This window comes from Lissotriton helveticus, chromosome 11 (genome assembly GCF_964261635.1).
Source record: "Lissotriton helveticus chromosome 11, aLisHel1.1, whole genome shotgun sequence".
In the NCBI taxonomy this organism is placed as follows: Eukaryota; Metazoa; Chordata; class Amphibia; order Caudata; family Salamandridae; genus Lissotriton; species Lissotriton helveticus.
In genome coordinates, this window is record NC_136072.1 from 902,490,973 (window position 1) to 902,512,441 (window position 21,469).

General features: G+C 41.6%; 1 protein-coding gene across 2 annotated transcripts in view; it reads left to right on the forward strand.

Annotated features, from left to right (window-relative positions):
* Window positions 1–221: 221 nt before the first annotated feature.
* Window positions 222–21,469, forward strand: part of TBX5 (T-box transcription factor 5) — a 615,870-nt gene continuing 594,622 nt past the window's right edge. Inside the window, exons 1-3 of one of the 2 annotated variants that reach the window (XM_078665962.1) lie at window positions 222–355; window positions 5,634–5,808; window positions 7,054–7,148. In XM_078665962.1, coding sequence (XP_078522088.1) covers window positions 5,662–5,808; window positions 7,054–7,148 — 242 coding nt within the window. In that variant the 5' untranslated portion in view covers window positions 222–355; window positions 5,634–5,661. Of the gene's footprint in view, window positions 356–2,729; window positions 3,425–5,633; window positions 5,809–7,053; window positions 7,149–21,469 lie in introns of those variants that run through there. The other variant, XM_078665961.1, reaches the window with a different exon arrangement.

A 21,469-nucleotide genomic window follows, 5' to 3' on the forward strand; every position in this document is an offset into this window, starting at 1 on the left:
GTAGGCTAACCGTTCTTGCTGAGTTTTAAAGGAATACACTTTCCCAGTCCTTTGCTATTCTATCTGGGAGGCAGGCATGTCAGGGGGGTAGTAGTTGCGTGTCTGGTGACGTCGCTGTGTCCTATAGGTGCGGTGACTGCCAGATAAGAAATACCCCCTGAGCTTCCTTCCTTATTTTATAAGAGCATGGTTGATCATAAACGGTAATATTCTATGTGGACAAGACCACAAACCTTCTAGTTGGGAGGCTGTTTGCCGCGATATTACCTGGGATCCTGATTGGACAGCTCACATCCTTGTGTCCCTTTTCCACTTCGTTGGGATCTTTCGGAGAACGGCGGGGACCAATACAGAGGTTAGTGTCCCTCTTTCTAGTCACCTTGGGCCCGAGCCGATGTTCTTTGGGCAGCTTAAACACAGCTACGTGCGTCCCTTCTCCCAGAGAGAGTGACATGGGTATCTTTGTCCGCTGTGAAGCTGAGCCCCAGCGGGCACCTCTAGCGGGAAACCAGTGCCGCTCTGTGCAACATTTCACCGTCCGCAGCCACTGTGCTAATGAACAGAAAGGAGTAAGGGTAACTCGATTCACCTCACTGATTAGTCACCTCCATTCAAAATGCATGCTAGTCTTAAAAACATGACCCGAGACTGCTACATTTAACAGATGGGCAGGGAAGTTTAAAAGACAGTTTCTGCTGTAACAGTATAACTATTAGTTTATTATCAATAGACTAAAGATGAGCCTTAAAGTAGGGCAATTTTATGTTCATCTCATGGGAGACGATGCGGTCTATTGCTTAAGCTGACGATTCTGAACCCTAATTGGGGAGAACAAGAAATCTGGCGGCTTCACCAGAGAAGCCGTGTGATCCTAGGCAAGTTGTGTTACCCCTTATGTCTTAGTTCTACTAAGGCACAACAGGAGATTTTAAATAGGGCGATTGACTGTATTCAGAGACACATAACACAATTATACAAAGAACCAATAACCAGAATTATGTCAGATATATTAACATGTTTTTACATTTCAGATTCATGTTGCACACACACACACAGACATTTACACAGCGCGTAACGTGCATTATACTCCATACTTAATGACGGGGTTCTGGCGGTATTACCCCTGAAATAAAAGGTCATAAGCACGTGGATTTAAGCGCATACATCTTTGACTGTCGTAAACATAAATCCGTTCACACATATCTATATGAACACACGGTCTTTTTGCACATGCATGAGTACATTGCCGGCAATGATGTCTGGTTTTCTCCACATATCAGCTCACCCTCCAAGATGTAGAACTGACAAACTCCCAGGTCCTTGATTTGTACACGATCTTGGTGTGATCTCTGTGCCATTCGCATGTGGAATACTCGACTGCTACCTATCCGGGTTCTTTTTCAGTACTTTACAAGGTATAACGCCACTCGATATTTCCTGAGGATTACATTAAATGCACTGCGCTCAAGGTTAAGGTAAACGCATAGATTACTCGTGTGGAACTTTGAACAAAACTCGAGTCTGGAGTGCGATACAAGTGGGCTCGGGGCGCTCGTCACCCCCGGCTGTTCCCGTGCCTTGTTCAGAATGGGGCAGAAGAACAGCGGACAGGCTACATCTAGTGCCAGGGTGTGTGGCACGGGAAGAATGCCCCTGGTGCCCGTACTCACGCGAAACGTGCGTCCAAGACAATCGTTCCACCAATTCCGTTTTATGTGCAGGCAATTCCCACTAGCCATGATTCTCGCAGATCTGATCTCTTTATTTCGTGCAGTCCGCGTCTTCCATGCGCCTGGACTAGGCAAGTAGGGAAGGGGACTGCAATGTGTGCGGGTGTGAGGGGGAGGGAGGTAGCGATAACCCAAACCATGACATTTATTCCAGCCTTATCAAAACGTGTCCCTGTCTATCTGTTTCTCTTCAGTGCATACAAAGAGGAGGCAGGGCTGACAGGGTGTTCAGTCTGCACTGACCTATTCAACTTTAGCTTCAAAATCAGACACTAATCAAGAAAAAACGGAGAGCAAATAAGAATGGAGGAACAGAAAGAAGAAACCGAGATAAAAGTATTCTCGGCGCTCTCTGACAGCTTGATTATTTGAATACGAGGATGGTCCCGAGTTCGTATATACATTTTACTTTCGAGTTAAATCGTTAGCGCATTCCTGCGGTCAGGGGACGCAAGGCCTGGAACTTTGATCTTTTTTGCAGTAATAAATGTCTCCGGGTCCATCTTCGCATCTATTATCGACGCCTCGCCATTTTTAACAAATCTGGCAGAAAGGCCTTTAAATAAAGAGAAAAAGTAGAGGGTGGTTTCACTTCCCCTGTGAAATTATACACATTCTTTTATCTTAAGAGGTTCCGTTAATATCATGCATTTTACGGGTTTTGTGCTTATTCGGGACGCGACAGGGACCAATTGCGTTTGAGCGTGTGCAGTTATCTTAGACGAGAAGAAGAATAGAAAGAAACTGCCCCATGAAAGACACTGGAATGGGGAAGAATATAGCGAGAGCAATATACAAAGTAATGAGAAGAAATGATTGTGGAGAAAGTTTACCAATTGCTTCCTCGAGTGATAAAATAAAGGAGAGGCGAGGGGTGGGTTAAGAAAAGGAAGGCGAAGGGAAAAGAGAAGCGGTGGGAGGGGGCAGAGGCAGAAGGCCAAGAGAGAGGAGGTGGGGGAGTGTGTGTGTCTACAGAGCAGCATCAAAGCTGGTTGGCCAGACTGAGCTCTTCCAGATCAGAGCTCCCCCTACGTCACGTCAGTGGACTCAGCTTCTCCTCCCGGAGAGCGCCTGGGCTTCAAGGCTGCGGATCGGGCTCTCGCTCCATCTGCTCCCCCGGAGACAGAAGCCGGAGCCCCTGGAAGAGAGACAACAGCGACCGGAGGATACTCGGGGATCAAGGAAGGGCTGCCAGCCTGCACACGGCGCTTCTGCCGGGCTCGAATCGACCCTCTTCCCTTGCGTGTTGTTGTGTCCGAATCAGATTATCCCCATCCTGCGAGCCGCAGAACCTCCCGCCGCCGGCCGATAAGGATTTCGTCCTTTATCGTTTTTGGATTCTGGTTGTTAACTCTGATGGACCGAGCATGATTTTCAGTCGGCCAGAGGCAGGGGCTTGAAGATGGGGCACTGAGGGCCGACGGAGAGGTGCTGTTGCTTTAGTCTTTCGCGCCGGCCCAGTTCTCCAGACGAGCGGATGGGAGAGAAGCAGCGTGAGACTTTGAACCGGAATTTTCTATTTCTGAACGAAGAAAAAAACTACCAGCGTTGGTTCAATGGGCTTCAGTCAGCAAGATAAGGGTCCCCGGAGCCGGCTGCCCCCGTACTGCTGAAGGGTCTCCATTCTCCCCCTACGGAGAAATTTGCCGGGGCCTGTGGATTCTCGCCAGACAGATCTGCACCCGTCTCAGCAGGTACTACCATAGCCTTGTTTCTTCCCACAGTAGTAGGGTTGTTCTGTGGCCCCCACGCACAATGCTTGCGCGTCAGAAGAGCCTTTCCGGGCAGAGACAGGCACTAGAACTTCATCTCTAGAGCACAGTCCCGGGTTCCCGTCCTCGCTAGATGTCATCCCCTGAAGGAGAGCTTGGCTTGCTTCTGCCTGCCTTCATTTCTCCTTTGATAAAAAATAGGCATGTTTACAAGTACCCGATGAGCTTCCGCGCTCTAGCAAGTTCGGACATCTAAATATCAATGTCCCTTTACTTATAGAAAACAGGTGTTCTCATTGGGAGTCACTATTCACATGCAATGAATGGCGCAGTGGCGAAGGTCTAGGGTGCACATTGCACTACACACAAAAATATCACTTTGCCCACCAAGAACTCGCACCTTGACTACCAATAGAGTTCTCGCATGCAACAGTAGAGGATTCTCGCAACCCCATTAATACTAAGTTGCAGCTTTATAGATTTAGACTTCCGAATCAGCTTTTTTCAAAATACAATACAGATTGTTTTGCACACACAGACATCTTCACTTGGACACGAGGGGGCAGTTCCTTTATAGCACCCCTTCCCTCTCACTAGTATTTGTTTGGTAGAAGGGGAGGAAGAGAAGCTCCCTGACCCGCACAATACAATCTGAATTCTTACCGTAAATAGTTCTGAACTAATCTTTTATTACATCAAATCCAAAAGAGATAAACGGATCTGGAACGTGTAACGGCGGCACACTGGTCTTTTAGTTTGAGATGCTGGGTTATGTGTTACTCGTGACATGACTCTGAAATGATACTTTTAGAGGAGCCATTTTTGTTATAAAACGTCACCAGCCCCTGCGCATTTATGCACATCTTTAAATACTCACAACCTTGGAATTAACATCTCGATGCTGGTCTTTACAGAGCGCTATTTATTATCTTCCTTTTGAAAGTGCTAAGAAGGCCTTCAAATGTGCTTCTTCATATAGTGTCTGATCTAGGCCCATTGTGCCAACAGACGCAAACAACTATCACTATTTGAAAGATTTTAAGCATAAAGATGGGTGCACTGAAACTTAACGTAAACAATTTAAAGACTGATCATGTAGAACGTAAGAAAAGTTCAGGGGCTAGGAAGCACTGCTAGCACGCGATCCTAACTTCGCTTAAAATATATAGACACGTTGTCTTTATTGGTCTTTCGTAAAGCCCAGGCAAAAGCGTTGGTTTTCACACCAAGGAAGCCACGAAGGGCAAATGTTAGTCCAATTCAGCATATCTGCAAGCATTGTTTACTATTTAAAAAAAAAACTATATCGTACAATAGTTGGCTGAGACTAAAGCATGGAACTGAATCAACAATGAAATGTGTGTATCTGTAAAAATGTATAGACGACACAGACACATTGGCACACAACAACTAGATGTAGTTGGAAATATGGAACACGCATATAAATATACATACATTTATCAACATATATTTATCTCTACACAAATGTATAATTACGTGTAAGTATGAGATCAAGAAATAACTATTTGCTGGGTCTTTCACAGCTGTTTCGATAAGCGTCAGACTTACGTCCATTATTTCTATAGGCAATCTAGACAATACATATAACACTGAAATATATAATAACATTTTAAAATACAATCATGAATTAATTTACTACAAACACAGTTACCGTATATATATATATATATATATATATATATATATATATATATATATATATATATATATATATATATATATATATATATATATATATATATATATATATATATATATATATATATATATATATATATATATATATATATATATATATATATATATATGTATGTATATATATATATATATATATATATATATATATATATATATATATATATATAAATACACACACACACACACACACAACCTGCTACTTTATACTTTATTTGTAATACTTCTATCCAATTTCTTGACGATCTTCCCTACCATCTGAGGATAATGTACCGCTGGTGGCTAGCTTGGTGTCAAATTCACGTCGTTGTTCAGGGAACTCCTCGAGTTTGCAAGTTATATCAGGCATGATAGGTTTTCTCTTAGCGGAGCATTGAACAGATTGCTTTATCGCACGGCCTGCTGCTTAACCCACGCTGGCCGGCTTCTCTTATGGTCTTCATGTGTGTATTCTATTCTCTCTGTGTCTGCGCAGTGAAGACCGAGCGGGGGGAGTCGGCGCCATGGCAGACTCGGACGAGGGCTTTGGGATGCCGGACACCCCAGTGGACTCGGAGTCCAAGGAGCTGCAGTCTGACTCCAAACAGGACAGCCAGCTGGGCTCGGGAAGCAAGCCTCCCTCCTCTCCCCAGGCCGCCTTCACCCAGCAGGTAAGATAAGCAGACATCCCGTGACAGGTCCCCCTGTTTCCTCTCTGCCCCTTTCTGAACGCTTGATTTCTTACTTACTTCATGTTCACCTACAGAGCGGCAGTTTCTATTGGCAGCTTAAGGTCAAACATATTAAAATTATACATTCGGAGGTTTAACTCCGGAAATTATAAGTAGGTGTGAAAAAGGACTAATAGTGTTATATATGTTTTTTTTAAACACTACTTCCTTATATTGTACACATTTTACTACAGATAAATGTTTTTCATGTCATATTTTCAGTAACTTATAAGTGTATCTTTGTTGTTTACTCTTATTAAAGACACTTGTACTCTTTGTAAGTGGCAGTACAAGGCACAATAATGTTCTAGGCAGAGTTATAGGCTAAGCTAACATTCCTAAACAGTGCCAAACATGTAAATACAAGTTGTGAATTCAGAGTTTACCTAGTCAAACAGTGGCACGCAGAGAAGCACTGCGATGCATGGTAATCACTGGATATATTTGAGTCACTGCTCATGGTTCCCATATATTCAAGGGTCATTTCTAAGGCTCAACTGGAGACCTTTTAATTCAACCAACAAGGCGTGAAATTATCACTGAAGTGTCTTGCTTGACATAACAGTCTCTATAACCCGCTACAACAACTATACCCAGTATGTGCTTTTGTACTCTGATTTATGTTTTTATTAACAACAACAAGCCAAACAAATATGGTATAAAAATAATTAAAGAACTGAGCAACACCTATAACTGCCAAATAATCCTGTTATTAAAATCTAAGCCGACATTTAAAGGTTGTTGTGAATATTGGTGGGATGCTACTATCTGAAGTAAAGAGGTGGGGGCAAGCCTTCCTAGGGTTAAATATGCAAGATATCCATACTATGTGCTTTACTTGGCTTATGATTGTTCCCTTGCTCTCACATGCAACTTAATCAGATGGAAGACTACAACACTGATTGTCCAACGAGTCACTGTTTATCATTACCTTACTCTAAGGCAACAAACATCTAATCTCATTCGCCAGCGCGGAGGGTGTGGAATGCCTCCAGCCGTTATATAGCCAAAATAGAATTTGAGGCGACAAAATATGCAGGGGAAGCGAACAATTGTAGGCCGAAATCTTAGCACAACAGAGGAAAGTCATGGCATGCTACAAAAGTGCAGAGTTGTGCATGACAAAAAGCATTCTTGCACTCTCATGCATGTCTACAGGAACCTAAACGTTTCCTTTGTTTCCAGGGCATGGAGGGGATTAAGGTGTTCTTACATGAGCGAGAACTGTGGTTAAAATTCCACGACGTGGGGACAGAGATGATCATCACAAAGGCTGGAAGGTAAAGGACATATGAAAAATATATGGTCAACATTGAATAATTAAATGCCTTTGAATAATTGAATGCCCGCCAAATAGACAGCAAAACATACTTGTAGGCATTATACGATATATAACGGGTTAGTGAGTAATATCGGATAATGTAGCTATTGAGAAGTTCTGGTGACACAACGCACCAGTAGTCAGATGACTGAGTTGTTTGCAAATGTTACTAGAAACCCGAGTTGGCAATATAGAACCTTATTATGCACGTTACGCATTATGTATTTTGTATATTGCATGTTTTTTGGGGTAGTTAGCTTGAAAAGGCAGTTGTCTTCAAAGTATTGCTACCAATTTCAATTATTGGATTCATACTGTTTACATTTGGTTTGTCTCTCTTGAGTTACTGGTTCAAAAAACAATGGGCAATGGTGAGGCTCAGTAGACGTATGCCTTTCTGTGGCTCTTACATTTACTGCATAATTATGGACGAATCACAGTTTGCGTATAATTTGATGACCTGACCAAAATGTTGTTTCTGACTTAAATGTATGAAATATTATTGCGAGAGATTGTTCTGCAGAGTTTACATTTTTTGCCATATAAGGTAGAGAACTTGGATCTCTGTGCCGATTAATCTCGGTAGGCCTGACAATGGTAACTCTACAGTGGTTTTGGGACTGTCATTATGATAATGAAATAAATATTACACAAGGAATCATAACATATTTTTCATATTCAACAGTTCCATGTGATATCTGGGTTTTTAAGACAACTGCATCTGTATATAAATATATATATATATATGTATATATATATATATATATATATATATATATATATATCCGCTCGACAGTCCCTCCCCGTAGATATCCGGGAATTAGGTAGCAGCACTCAGGGGTAAATACACAGTTAGGTTTTATTGTTCAAAACGCGCTTTCGGCACTCGGCCTTCGTCAGTGTTCAAAACAACAGTGCAGCGCAAGGTCTCAATGCTGCACTGTTGTTTTGAACACTGACGAAGGCCGAGTGCCGAAAGCGCGTTTTGAACAATAAAACCTAACTGTGTATTTACCCCTGAGTGCTGCTACCTAATTCCCGGATATCTACGGGGAGGGACTGTCGAGCGGATATTATGGTCGGGTGCACCCCCGGCGAGCAGGCACCAGCCTAGGAGTGCGTCAGGCAGGTGCAAGTGGAGCGTTTATATATATATATATATATATATATATATATATATATATATATATATATATATATATATATATATATATATAACATAAGACAAGTTGAAATGCATTGGCTACTATTTTTGGACTTCTGAATGCCTGAAACTTTCAAACTTACAATAAATGTGCAAAAAAGGATTGAAGGGAAGGTTTAGGGGCCATTCACATGAAACAATCGGTGTGGCTGCCCTGGGGCCAACCTTCTGCTAAGCTGTGCATTGAGTGAGAAGAGTAGGAATATGTATATATATATATATATATATATATATATATATATATCAAACTCAAATCCACACTTCGAATCCTTGTATCCCAAGGTAAGTATGGAAAGCACGAACTCGAATTGCATCAAATGAATTTATTTGACGGGTTTCAAGGACCAAGGGTGTTTCCCGAAACGCGTCGAGTATTTACTTTGTTGCCTTGATACCCGTCAAATAAATTTATTTGATGCAATTCGAGTTCGTGCTTTTCATACTTACCTTGGGATACAAGGATTCGAAGTGTGGATTTGAGTTTGATTAAAGGATTCGCCACCCAGCACGAACCACTGTCGATTAGTGGAGGAGTCATGGCGCTGGTTGGCGTTTGCTGAACCCACGATTCATATATATATATATATATATATATATATATATATATATATATATATATATATATATATATATATATTATTTATTTATTTCACACACACACACTTATGTATTACCATATGTAATTAGATATGAAGCGAAATAATATGTATCCCCACTGAATACAGGATTGTATTAGTGATATGCATTTTTAAAGCACAAGAACAACTTGCACTTAGGTAAAGTAAGGATTATGTTACAATTGCTGCAGCATTTTCACACACTCACACCTAATCAGCAAAACATGTTGTTGTACCATATGTGTACTACAAAAAATATATAAACATACGCTATGTGAATTTGTGTGTGTGTATATATATATATATATATCTGGTGGCCTTGAGCGCTTAATAAATCGTCTTTTTTAGCCCATAACGGACGTTGGAGTGGCGTGGCTTTCTTTTCATTTACTGCTGTGGCGGCTGCTGCGTGCTGGTTTGGTGAGAGAGCTGCATCCGTGCATATATATATATATATATATATATATACATATATATATATATATATATCCACTGGGTTCTCCCACACCTCTTAGATGCACTCCAACCGGCAGCGCTCCAAAGGACGAGAAACGGACACCAAAATTACGTGGTTAAGCAGGTCTTTATTGGCTCACAGCTGATGTCAGGTCAGACGCGTTTCGAATAACAAGTATTCTTTATCAATTGACTGGACACAGTCCGCTTTCTATTTTTATACCCCGTTTTTTTCTTCTATTGGTGATGCTTTCACCCACCACATGTGATTATTAGACATGAAGGAAATACTAGACATGCACAAATGCTACTAGACATACTTTGTGTTGTCTGACACATAAATGTTATTGACATTTCTTTATATGTGCACATTGGTTGTTTTTACATGCATCTATAGACATGACAGTGTGATAGGTAGCTTAAATGCTTTTTAGGAGCGTCCTACATTGGCCTCTGTTTGTAAGCAGTCACAGTTTGTAGTTTGCAGATTGTGTGTATGTATATATGCATATTCGATATCATAGATATAAATAAATAAATAAATATGAAAATTCGATATACACATACCATGGTATATACATACAAAAAAATATATATATATACAGATCAATATATTTCGTTAAAACCATTAAATATCTTGAAAATAAAATGCTTAAAATGCATATATTCTAGTACAAATGGAATCACAATCTAGCAAAAAATAAATTCTAAACTGATTAAAGACCTAATATGATTAAAAATCCATATGGGCAACTATCCTAATTGTATGTGCAAATTTTCGCAATGTGCAAAAATTATCATATGTGCAAATGTAGCATTAGAGCAGCTATTTCTTGTATTTCTAAACATTGTCGTAAAGTGCATACAAAAAGGGTTATCTGTGCAAGTTAAAGTGCAAAAATAGAGATGAAGTGGGTATGTAAGATGCATACAAAAAATATGTTTTGCATGTATTGGGAAAGACTAAAAGCATGTTGTTTTTTATTTTTTATTTATTTTACGGGAAACACAAACATGATAACAGTTTGTTTGGAATACCAAAATGGATGACGGACAAGTGTTGGTACACAGCAGATTGAATTAAGTTAACTTTAAAACCAGAGCTGCAATATTACAGGAAATTGTGTAGGTCCTCTGTGTTGTTGAGTCCATTTGGATGTTTGCTGTCTAGCTCAAGGATATATTTGCATTCCAACTGTCTTAAGCTCTTCTCTCGGTTGCCACCCCGGAGAGGTTCAGACACAGCAGCTATGACAAAATATTTAAGATCCTTGAGGTCATTTTTATGGACAGCCTTAAAGTGTCTGGCTATCGGGTACGACGGGTCATTATTGACTATGGCCCATAAGTGCTGGAGTATCCTGACATGCACCTGTAGCTTGGTGCTGCCCACATATCTGAGGCCACAGGTGCATGTCAAGATATATACGGCGTACTCGGTTTTACAGTCAAAACATCTCTTAATCGTTGACTCATGGGGGCTGAATGGAGTGTTATATTTGGTGGTAGTAACACCAAATTTACAAGCCCTACATGATGAGCATTTGTAAAAACCCTCCCTTTGTTTTAGCCAGGTAGATTTATTGCTCTTTATGATTTCTGGATGACTCTGAACTATCTGAGTTCTCATAGAGGTGCCTCTACGATATGTTATAGTGGGCCTGATGGGCACCTCAGGTGATATCACAGCATCCGTTAGAACAATGGGCCAATTTTGAGTGATGATAGACCGTATCTGACGATATTGGCTGTTAAAGGTTAGAATTAAGCGGGGGGCATTAGTTGTCGTTTCATCTACCTCGGGTTCATGCTCATTGGTTCTATTGTTTTTTGAGGAAACCAACAATGATTCCCTTGATCTGGTTTTAGCTTTGTTGAGTGCTCTGTTCAGAGTGCATGTGGTGTATCCTCTCCTACGGAATCTTTCGATTGCCTCCCTCATGCAGGTGTCTTGTTGCTCAGTACTGCTGCATATGCGTTTAATTCTGAGGAGCTCTCCGTAGGGAATGCTCTCAATTAGGTGTTTAGGGTGAGAGCTGGTGGCATGTAACGTGGAGTTACCCACCGTCGGTTTTCTATGTAGGGTAGTTTTAATGGTATCATTCTCCACATACACTTTGACATCTAGGAATTCAATCTCTTTGGCACTGATATGTGAGGTAAATTTTAGGTTGACCTGATTGACATTGAGGTTGGCAATAAATTCCTTAGCATCTTCTTCACTGCCCTGCCATAGCATAAAGACATCGTCTATAAATCGCAACCACAACCTCACATGTGTGTTGTATAGTACCGAATGTTCTTTCTTGAGGAACTGCTCCTCCCACCAGCCAACCATAAGACAGGCATAGCTGGGGGAGAAGCAGGATCCCATCGCTACACCCCTCATTTGCTTGTACATTTTTGTTCCAAACATAAAAAATTTGTTATTTAAACACCATTCAATGCTTTTAATGACAATCTTAATGTGACTGTAACTTTCTATCGGCCTATTGGTCAGAAAATGTTTGGTCGCTGTTAGACCCACATCGTGTTCTATGCACGTATAAAGTGACTCTATGTCCAGAGTGATCAATTTCATGTCATTTTCCCATTGCATATTATCAATCTTTTTTAGAAAGTCACCTGTATCTTTCACATACGTTGGTAGTTCCTTGACCATGTCCTGCAGGTAGTAATCTACGTATTGTGATAGATGTTCACCTGCACTGTTGATAGCCGATATTATGGGGCATCTTGGTATTGGTATTATGTCTTTGTGTGTTTTGGGAACAAAGTATATGGAGGGTATTGTAGGGAATTCACTCCAAAGAAAGTCAAATTCGTCCCTAGAAATCATGCCATCCCGTTTACACTGTTGTAAATGTTTTCTGAGCGTCTCAATGGCTGCTGTGTACTCCTTTTTGTTTGATTCTTTATAGCATGCTTTATCAGAAAGTTGACGGTGGGCTTCCTTGAGGTAATCTTCCTTTGGCCAAATGACTATATTCCCTCCTTTGTCCGAGGGCTTTACAATCACTTCCACATTTTTACTTAGTTTTCCAATAAGTTTGTTATATTCTATTTGGTTGAAACTAGGTTTTTTGGGCTTGTGGTTGAGTCGGTGGTATAAGTGTTTGATGTCATCTATTACCCTCTCATCTGCCCGAAACGCGTCAGTTTTCGCTTCTGCTTAGCTTTGCTCAATAAATAATCTACTGCCTTAGATTGGATTCGTGGAGTCATCTGTTTTGGCCTGGGGATCCGGGACTGCAGCTTGCTTGGCTTTTTCTTGTCTTCAAGATATATATATATATATATATATATATATATATATATATATATATATATATATATATATATATATATATATATATACATATATATATATATATAATTCAAGACAAACATTTTTGTAACAGGTCACTATTGACTGATCCTTTAAGACCACCCTTACCTCCACTTTGGTCTGGGGGTGAAGATGTAGCCACTTTGCCCCATATGCGGCCATTGTTTTTTCCTGCGGGAATATTGCTCTGATACCTGTAATGGCAGTTGCAATAGAAAACGTTTTTTGGGCTGCCAGTGAGCGTGCTTGGGTTCATGACACTGACTAACAATCCTTAAATTCGAAATGGATAACAGGAGTAAAAACAAGCCTGTCATCCGATCAAATTGCTTTATCTTTTAAATTGGTTTCAGTGATTATTTGAGAACCATCTGTGACCACAAACACATTTTTGTAATGCGTATTTCCTGAAGACTACTTAATGGATTTACTCCAAATCAAGCAAAGTCACTTTCTTGAGTTAAGCTATGATATCATGTACATTTGGTGTGCGCCGCGGCCAGGGCGACTGACGCTGGAATCTGGGGATCAGGGTTCGATCCCCGGCTCCGGCGGCAGGTAAGCCCAGCACCATGCGACTCTGGGCAATAGCTTGCTTAATCTTCCCGACGGCCCCCAGCGCCTAGAGACCCTAACGGGTGATTGTGCGCTATACAAATGTGGATTATTATTATTATTCCATTCTGTGTTTTTCTTGCAGAGGAGAAAGATTCCTATGGGAATTTGAAGGGGGAAAGTCACTTTTTTGACATCCCTTATTCTCATCCACCCCCTTGACAGACCTGCATGAAACCTATCCTGGCTTTTTTGTTGTTTTAATATTTCGTGTAGATAATGTCAAATGAGGTCAAAGTTATAAAACAAATAACACAAAAAAACTTTCAATTGAAACTATCACCAAACCAGAATTATATGATTGCTATCTGTCTCTCTCTGTCTCTCTGTGACATGTTGCTGCTAAGTGTGCAAAAGAAACGCAAAACAATATGTATCCCATAGGGATGATACAATTTGTTAACACTTTTTTGCTTTTAGCAGCAATGCACTGGAGATTGTAGTATTATTACAGATCCCGAATACTAAGCTAAACATTTTTTTAAAAGATAGGCTACAAATAAGTGTTGAATTTTGAAGCAGCAGGCAAGCTAACAAGATTATGTATTTCTAGGAGAGAAGATGAATTTTGTAATTAAGAAAACATAATATGAATTTGTATTAATTTATCTATAAAAAATTGCATTTTTTGTTGCTTACAAGCAATGGATGTTTAGTGATGAAGGAGTAACATTGTTTGAATGGAATGCCTTTGTGATATTTATTCACTTTCTATGCATTGTTCTTTTTTCACTCTCAATGAGTTCATGGTTGTAAAGTCTGTCTAGTATTACTATTATGTTAACTGTGAACAAGACCTTGATGTTGAAATAGATTGGTTTGTTTTCTCTGCATGGATTAAAAATGATAAACAAAGCATAACTGCATCTCCAAACTGCCCCACCAGGAGCATTTTTTTGCTGAGGGTTACAGCTGTAGTGCAAAACTCTCTCTCTCTACACACAAACACACGCATATGTATGCATTGATGTCTGAATGTGTATATATATATATATATATATATATATATATATATATATATATATATATATATATATATATATATATATATATATATATATATATATATTAATGTCTGTACCACATAATAGGTCGGTAGCTGCCTTAAAGATCAGGTCTACACAATTCTAGAAATGGTGAATATTTCAGTCAGTCGGGCATGGCCTTATTACCCAGTTTGCTTTACCCAATAGTTGTAAGCTGAGCTAGACACCCAAGTCCGTGTAGAGCCTAACTACCTGGAACAAGACCTACTGCTTGTTGTGTTATTCTTTTTTGCAAATTAATAAATGCACTCTTTATTTATTGTCAGTTCTTATGTATACCTTTGAAAATCTGCTTTATTATTTGAGTTAAAATTAAGTTTTTATGCAACAAATTGTGTGGTTTAAGAAATATGAACCTCTTAAAAATAGTATTTAATCTGCCCAATAATATCATTATGTACTCCTCCAAATGATTAGTGAACCATAATGCCTTTGCATGACCTTTTCCTGGACTGATAAATACAATGTCTCTAACATTTGAGCTGTGACACATTAAGTCTTTTGGAATAGAACTACTCCAATCACAATAGTAGCATAGGATTTGGAGTGTGATTACATTCTTTGGCTAATGTATTCATCTCATGTTAATTGGAACTATGTTCCTTATTATTCTCCCACTGGACGTTTTATTATGTGTATAACTGTATTTGATTTTTAGGGATATAACATTGCATACTATGTTTTTTTAAATATTGTAATAAACTGTACACTATTTAATAGTCTATCATTATTGTCATTATCACTTTGCTCCGTATGTGTTGCTCTAAATAATGCTGTATGGATTGATGTGGATATAAGTGCTAACTATCTTGTAAGTTCACCCAAAGGGGAAACTTTTCTGACACTGATAAATACAATGCCAGAATGATACCCTAATTTATAATTTTAGTAGATATATAGACAGACAGATGACACTAAACAGGGCATGGGAAAGGGGTTTATTGGGAGGCAGGGAGCGGTGAGTATTATCAGTGCCATTTTTCAATAACGAGCAGGGCTTTAAGTGGGCCAGGACCCTCCGGATCTCAGATTCCACAGTAAAAACAAGACTGAAAAAGCTCCCTTTCAGGCCCTATGTTCATGTCCTTAGCCTGACTGGCAGAACACTGACCCATTTCTGAACAATGCCTGTAAAATCCAGTAAGGTATCCCATAGTAGCAATGCCGTCCCAGTTTGCATTTCACTTATATTAATCTTGCATTCCCTAAGAGTGTTTGTCTTTTTCCAGGATGTGGTGTTTCTGTAGTTTTCTCTGTGTAACATATTACTATTCTACTTTGGGTACGGTGAACTGAGCTTCCTCTAGGTGTCAGGGTGAGTTGATGTTGTAGGTGGGCATTCGTCACTGAGCTCTATTGAAAGTTCTGAAGCCAAGCCTGAAGACAGTATGAGTTTCTCACTGTGCTTGTCCAGGAGTCATAAAATATTGATAATACACTCGCATTCAATTCTTAGCTTCTCTACAGAGCGCAGAGAGAAATGGTCACTGTGCCAATTGTAATTGTGAGTCTTTATGAAATTCAGTGAAGGAGGTACACAACTGTCATATATTGACCAGACGTAAGGAAAAGAAACTACAGTGCTTACAACTGAGAAGGCCTGTGCAAAGGATATGGTTAGGTTAGGGGATGCAAGAAAGTGCATGCAGGAGAGATTGAGGGGGTACCAAAGAGGGAAGGATGTGATATGTAGATGGAGGATTTCAGAAAGCTGGGGAGAGCAAGAAGGGTGTAATTCTGTAACATAGAGAGACAGCAGAGTAAAGTATACTGAAGGAAGGAACATAAGTGTCTGAGACTCTGAAGACAACTACCCCATTGACAGACCTACGTAATGTTTATTTCACAGTTTCATGTTTTCAGAGTTGAAGCATTTTCGATACAACAGAATTATTGTTACTTATTTACCTCATACAGTAAATGAGCATTAGCAGAGACAATAGTTCTGGCTTGTTTAAATGCATGTCCGTTTTTGTGTTATGTGTCTGAATGCACGAACAGAGAGGTCACAGAGAGGCACTCACGTACTTGCTAGGTGGCAGACTACGGGAAGTGCAGGGTTCTGGTATATATGTTTTAAGCCACACTCTTAATGACGTTGGCCACACCGATTAAAAAGGATGCATAGTCCACTTATTAGACCTCGTTGCTTAGAGATCCTCGTTGCTTTTATTCCACGTAAAGGAGTGTCACGGAGCTACACAGAATTGGGGCAACTGGAAATTACGTTTTGAGAGATTAAATTGATGCTGCTAACCTCTCTAGGATGTGTTAAATGTTTAGGTCTGTGAGGTTGAAAGTAGAATACGAGATGACTTAGAGGAGAAGTTCGGCCACATATTTTGCTCTTAGGTTGCTCTGTGGTGCTCTCACGCTACAATGAGAGACAATCTATGAAGAAGTACATGTTTACACTCTAAAATGTCCGTCGATGTTTACCGGGCTTGTTAATGATTTTACATTGCGACCTACAATAAGTGACACATGTGCCCTTTTCTCCAAAACAGTGAGAAACACGCATGCCATGCATGTACTATTGTTTTTTTCCACAGTGTGTTCTGAAAGATTACAAGGCACAGGCAAATTACGCATTCAAAACTGTTTTCACTAGCAGTATTTGGGAATTCATTAGCATTATTTTGTTCAAGTTTTGGGGGCAGTATTAAAGTGGTCTTTTAAACTTTTAAAGCAGACATCAAACTCAAACACACAGTACAAAGGACCAGACTGCCACGGAATTTGCCTATTATGTATAAGTATACCGAGCAAGGTGCGCTATTGGACTGTTTCAGAATACCTGTGTCCATATAACCATTCTCCAAATATCAGTCTATCTAGTCACAACTAGCGACGGCTTTCATTTCAATTAAATTTACGTTTATCCTCCATAAACACTTTAAAACCCTTACAAAATCATACGAAAGTTGATCATAACATATTTAATATGTTCCACATATGTTTGTTACGCTCATTAATGGCTAATCATTTTCCTGTCAGAATGATTTTGATTAATTGGATTTAGTCAAGGTAAATGTGATTTGAATACAGTAGTATAACTGTTTGCCATAATTTAGTCTAACAGACTGAGCTTCAAACCATTTTTACGAGTTATTGTCCAGTTATCAACATATACGTTTCCTCCTAAGTTGTATTAAAATAAATTGCTGTTAAGTCAACAACACTCACCAGATGTGAGCGCCGGAAACAACGACATCACCCCGTCGCAAGACCTCTGCAACTCCCTCGCGTCCTACTTCCACAACAAGATCGCGGACATACACAACAGCTTCAACAACCAACCAACGCAAGCCACAACCGCAACGACGCCACCATCCACCACCCTCCGCACCTGGACCCCGATCAGCACCGAAGACACCATCCGCACCATGAACTCCATCCACTCCGGATCTCCGACTGACCCCTGCCCTCACCACGTCTTCAACAAGGCCGACGCTGTCCTCGCACCCCACCTGCGGGACATCATCAACACCTCCTTCGACTCCGCCACCTTCCCTGAGAGCTGGAAGCACGCCGAACTCAGCGCTCTCCTCAAGAAACCCACAGCAGACCCCACCGACCTCAAGAACTACCGTCCCATCTCGCTCCTCCCGTTCCCGGCCAAAGTCATCGAGAAGACCGTCAACAAACAGCTGGCCGCCTTCCTCGAGACGAATGGATCCCTCGACCCCTCACAGTCCGGCTTCCGAGCGAACCACAGCACCGAGACCGCCCTCATCGCCGCCACCGACGACCTTCGAACTCTGATGGACAACGGAGAAACAGCGGCCCTCATCCTCCTGGACCTCTCCGCGGCTTTCGACACTGTCTGCCACCGCACCCTAGTACAGCGCCTCAGCAACATCGGAATCCAGGAGAAGGCGCTGGAATGGATCACCTCCTTCCTCGACGGAAGAACACAAAGAGTCCGCCTACCACCGTACAAGTCAGAGGCCACCAAAGTCATCTGCGGCGTACCCCAAGGATCCTCGCTGAGCCCAACCCTCTTCAACGTATACATGAGCCCCCTCGCGGCCATCGCACGCCAACACAACCTGAACATCATCTCCTACGCCGACGACACCCAGCTGATCCTCTCCCTGACCAACGACCCCGCCACCGCCAGAGCCAACCTGCACGAAGGGATGAGAGACGTAGCCGAATGGATGACGACCAGCCGCCTGAAACTGAACTCAGACAAGACGGAGGTCCTCATCCTGGGCTCCACGCCCTCCGCCTGGGACGACTCCTGGTGGCCCCCCGCCCTGGGCACCGCACCCAAACCGACGGACCACGCACGCAACCTGGGCTTCATCCTGGACTCCTCCCTCTCCATGACCAGACAAGTCAACGCCGTCTCCTCGTCATGCTTCAACATCCTGCGCATGCTACGTAAGATCTTCCGGTGGATCCCCACCGAGACGAGGAAGACGGTCACCCAAGCCCTCGTCACCAGCCGACTGGACTACGGCAACGCCCTCTACGCCGGAACCACTGCCAAACTCCAGAAGAGACTCCAGCGGATCCAGAACGCCTCGGCGAGACTCATCCTCGACATCCCCCGACGCAGCCACATCTCCGGACACCTGAGAGATCTGCACTGGCTCCCGGTCAACAAGAGAATCACCTTCCGGCTCCTCACCCACGCGCACAAAGCCCTACACGACCAAGGCCCGAGCTACCTCAACAACCGGATCAACTTCTACACTCCCAAGCGCCTCCTCAGATCAACCAACCACGCCCTCGCCACCGTCCCCCGCATCCGAAGAGCGACAACAGGAGGAAGATCCTTCTCCCACCTGGCCGCCAAGACCTGGAACTCACTTCCGACCAATCTGCGCCTGACCCAAGACCACCTCTCCTTCAGGAAGAAGCTCAAGACCTGGCTGTTCGAGCAGTAGCGGCACCCCCCCCCTCCCAGCGCCTTGAGACCCTACGGGTGAGTAGTGCGCTATACAAATGACCTGATTGATTGATTGATTGAGCGTGCGTTTAGCGCGCATGCGGGTAAGACCTGCCTCTCACGTTTGTACCTGAGGAGTCCGACAGGTCTTTTTCCGAACAGGAAAACGAGTACCGATGTTGTGCTTAATCGAAAACATATACTAGTTTACATAGCTAAAATCCGATTGCTATGGCACAATGCGGCACGCACGCACACACTCTTTGGCTGCCGCAAGCATTTGAAATCGCACAATTGTTCCCACAGCAGATATTTGAAAGTGAAGTCTCAAGGATTCCAATCTTAAAACGGGTCACCATAGTCAAAATAGCAGAGATGAAAAGTTTGCGAGATTATAAAGTATAAACACAGAAACAGGAACATTTCGCGAGAAACGTCTTTGAGGTTCTAAGCTTCGGACTGGCAGATGTAAGTCACAAATTGGATTTGTACTGTTTTGTCTAGTAGGGTAATGCAGAAAGGAGCATGAACACAGGAGTAATATGGCCCGGTAGTTTTTTAAACAGAAAGTGTCCGTGTCAGATTAAAATCAGTAGATGGGATTAATATTACACCGTAACTTGATTTGGCCCAAAGACGTTCTGACGTAGAAGTCGAAGGGCCGGGTATTATCGCAGGGCCTTTTAAGTGAACACTTCTCCTCTCAATCTTCTCCTCTTAACTTTTCGAGAGTTCAGGTTTTGATAGAAAGAACACATTTCTGGGGCACTGGGACTTCAGTTCAGTTTCAACAACTTTTATTCGATTATAAAAATTTACATAATCATAAAAAGTACATTTGAGAAAAAATTTTACACACAGATAACAATTTTAAAATAAAATGAAATTCTGTAAGTGTGAGATCAATGCAAAAAAGATATTTTGGGGTTATAAAATCATCTTTACAGTTCTTTGGCAAGACATGTTCATTTAGCTAACAATATTTCGACGAACTCTTACAGTTGCTTTAAGAAAAGACGCTATGAATTTGGCTTCATGTGGGGATTTTGGAGATTGTAAGTAGAAGAGAGCTGGATAAGATTGTCTAAGTCCGCTGTCCCGGAGGATCGGAATGATCCATCTTTTCCTTGCGAGATTATAGTACTTACAGAAGAGGACAACGTGAATCGTGGACTGTGTAGAGACTCCATCACAGGGGCATTTCATCATGTTAGAGGACCAGTTCTGTATTTCCGGGAATGTAACCAAACGGAAAAAAACATCAAAACGCAGCCTGGTAATTAAAAACTTTTCATAGTTTGATAAAAAGAATGTCAGATAAGGCTGGATTACTTTTCCTGTCTGTAATGAACAGATTTTCTCGTTTTTTGGTTTAATGATCTTGGTTTCGAAGATCTCTCAGATGGGCTAACGCCATCTGCTTTAGTTGTTTTCTTGAGATGTCTTCGACTGAAGGGGGATCAAGGAAGTATTGTTCACGGTCCAGATCTTTAAAGAAATTGTATATGAATTTCAGCCACGGGATTTTTCGCCAATTTGTTAGTTTCAGACAATCAAGGATAAGGGAGCGGGTTAAATGGCTTTCAGGGTTACACCAAACTCGGTGCCACAATAAAATGGGCTGACATCGGATGGTATCGATGATGTACTCGATCCCAAGCTCCCTGTGTGAGGCCAATATCGGGGAGCTTTGGGGAAGACCCAAAATGTACTTGATAAACACATTTTCCGTGATCTGGAGCTGGTCGATGCGGCTGTAACCCCAGATTTCTGCTCCATAGGTAGCCACACTGTGGCATTTAGCGTAGTATATGGATAGCAGGTCAGACGGGGCAGGTTTGCCGAGTTTCCTCGAAAAAGATTTTAATGCTGAGGTAGCTCGGCGAAAATGTAGATTCCTCGCCTCCACTGCCTTATTCCAATTCATCTTGTCATCTACTAAAATGCCCAGGTATGGGTACACCGAAGTTTTAACTAGTCTATGGTTGCTGATGGAAATGGGTTTAGAAACTTTCATCCTGGGGCCAATATTCATTGTGAACGTCTTTTTGGTGTTAACTTTAAGGCCAAGTGAGTCCATGAAAGATACATACTTATCAAGCTGAAGCTGGAGT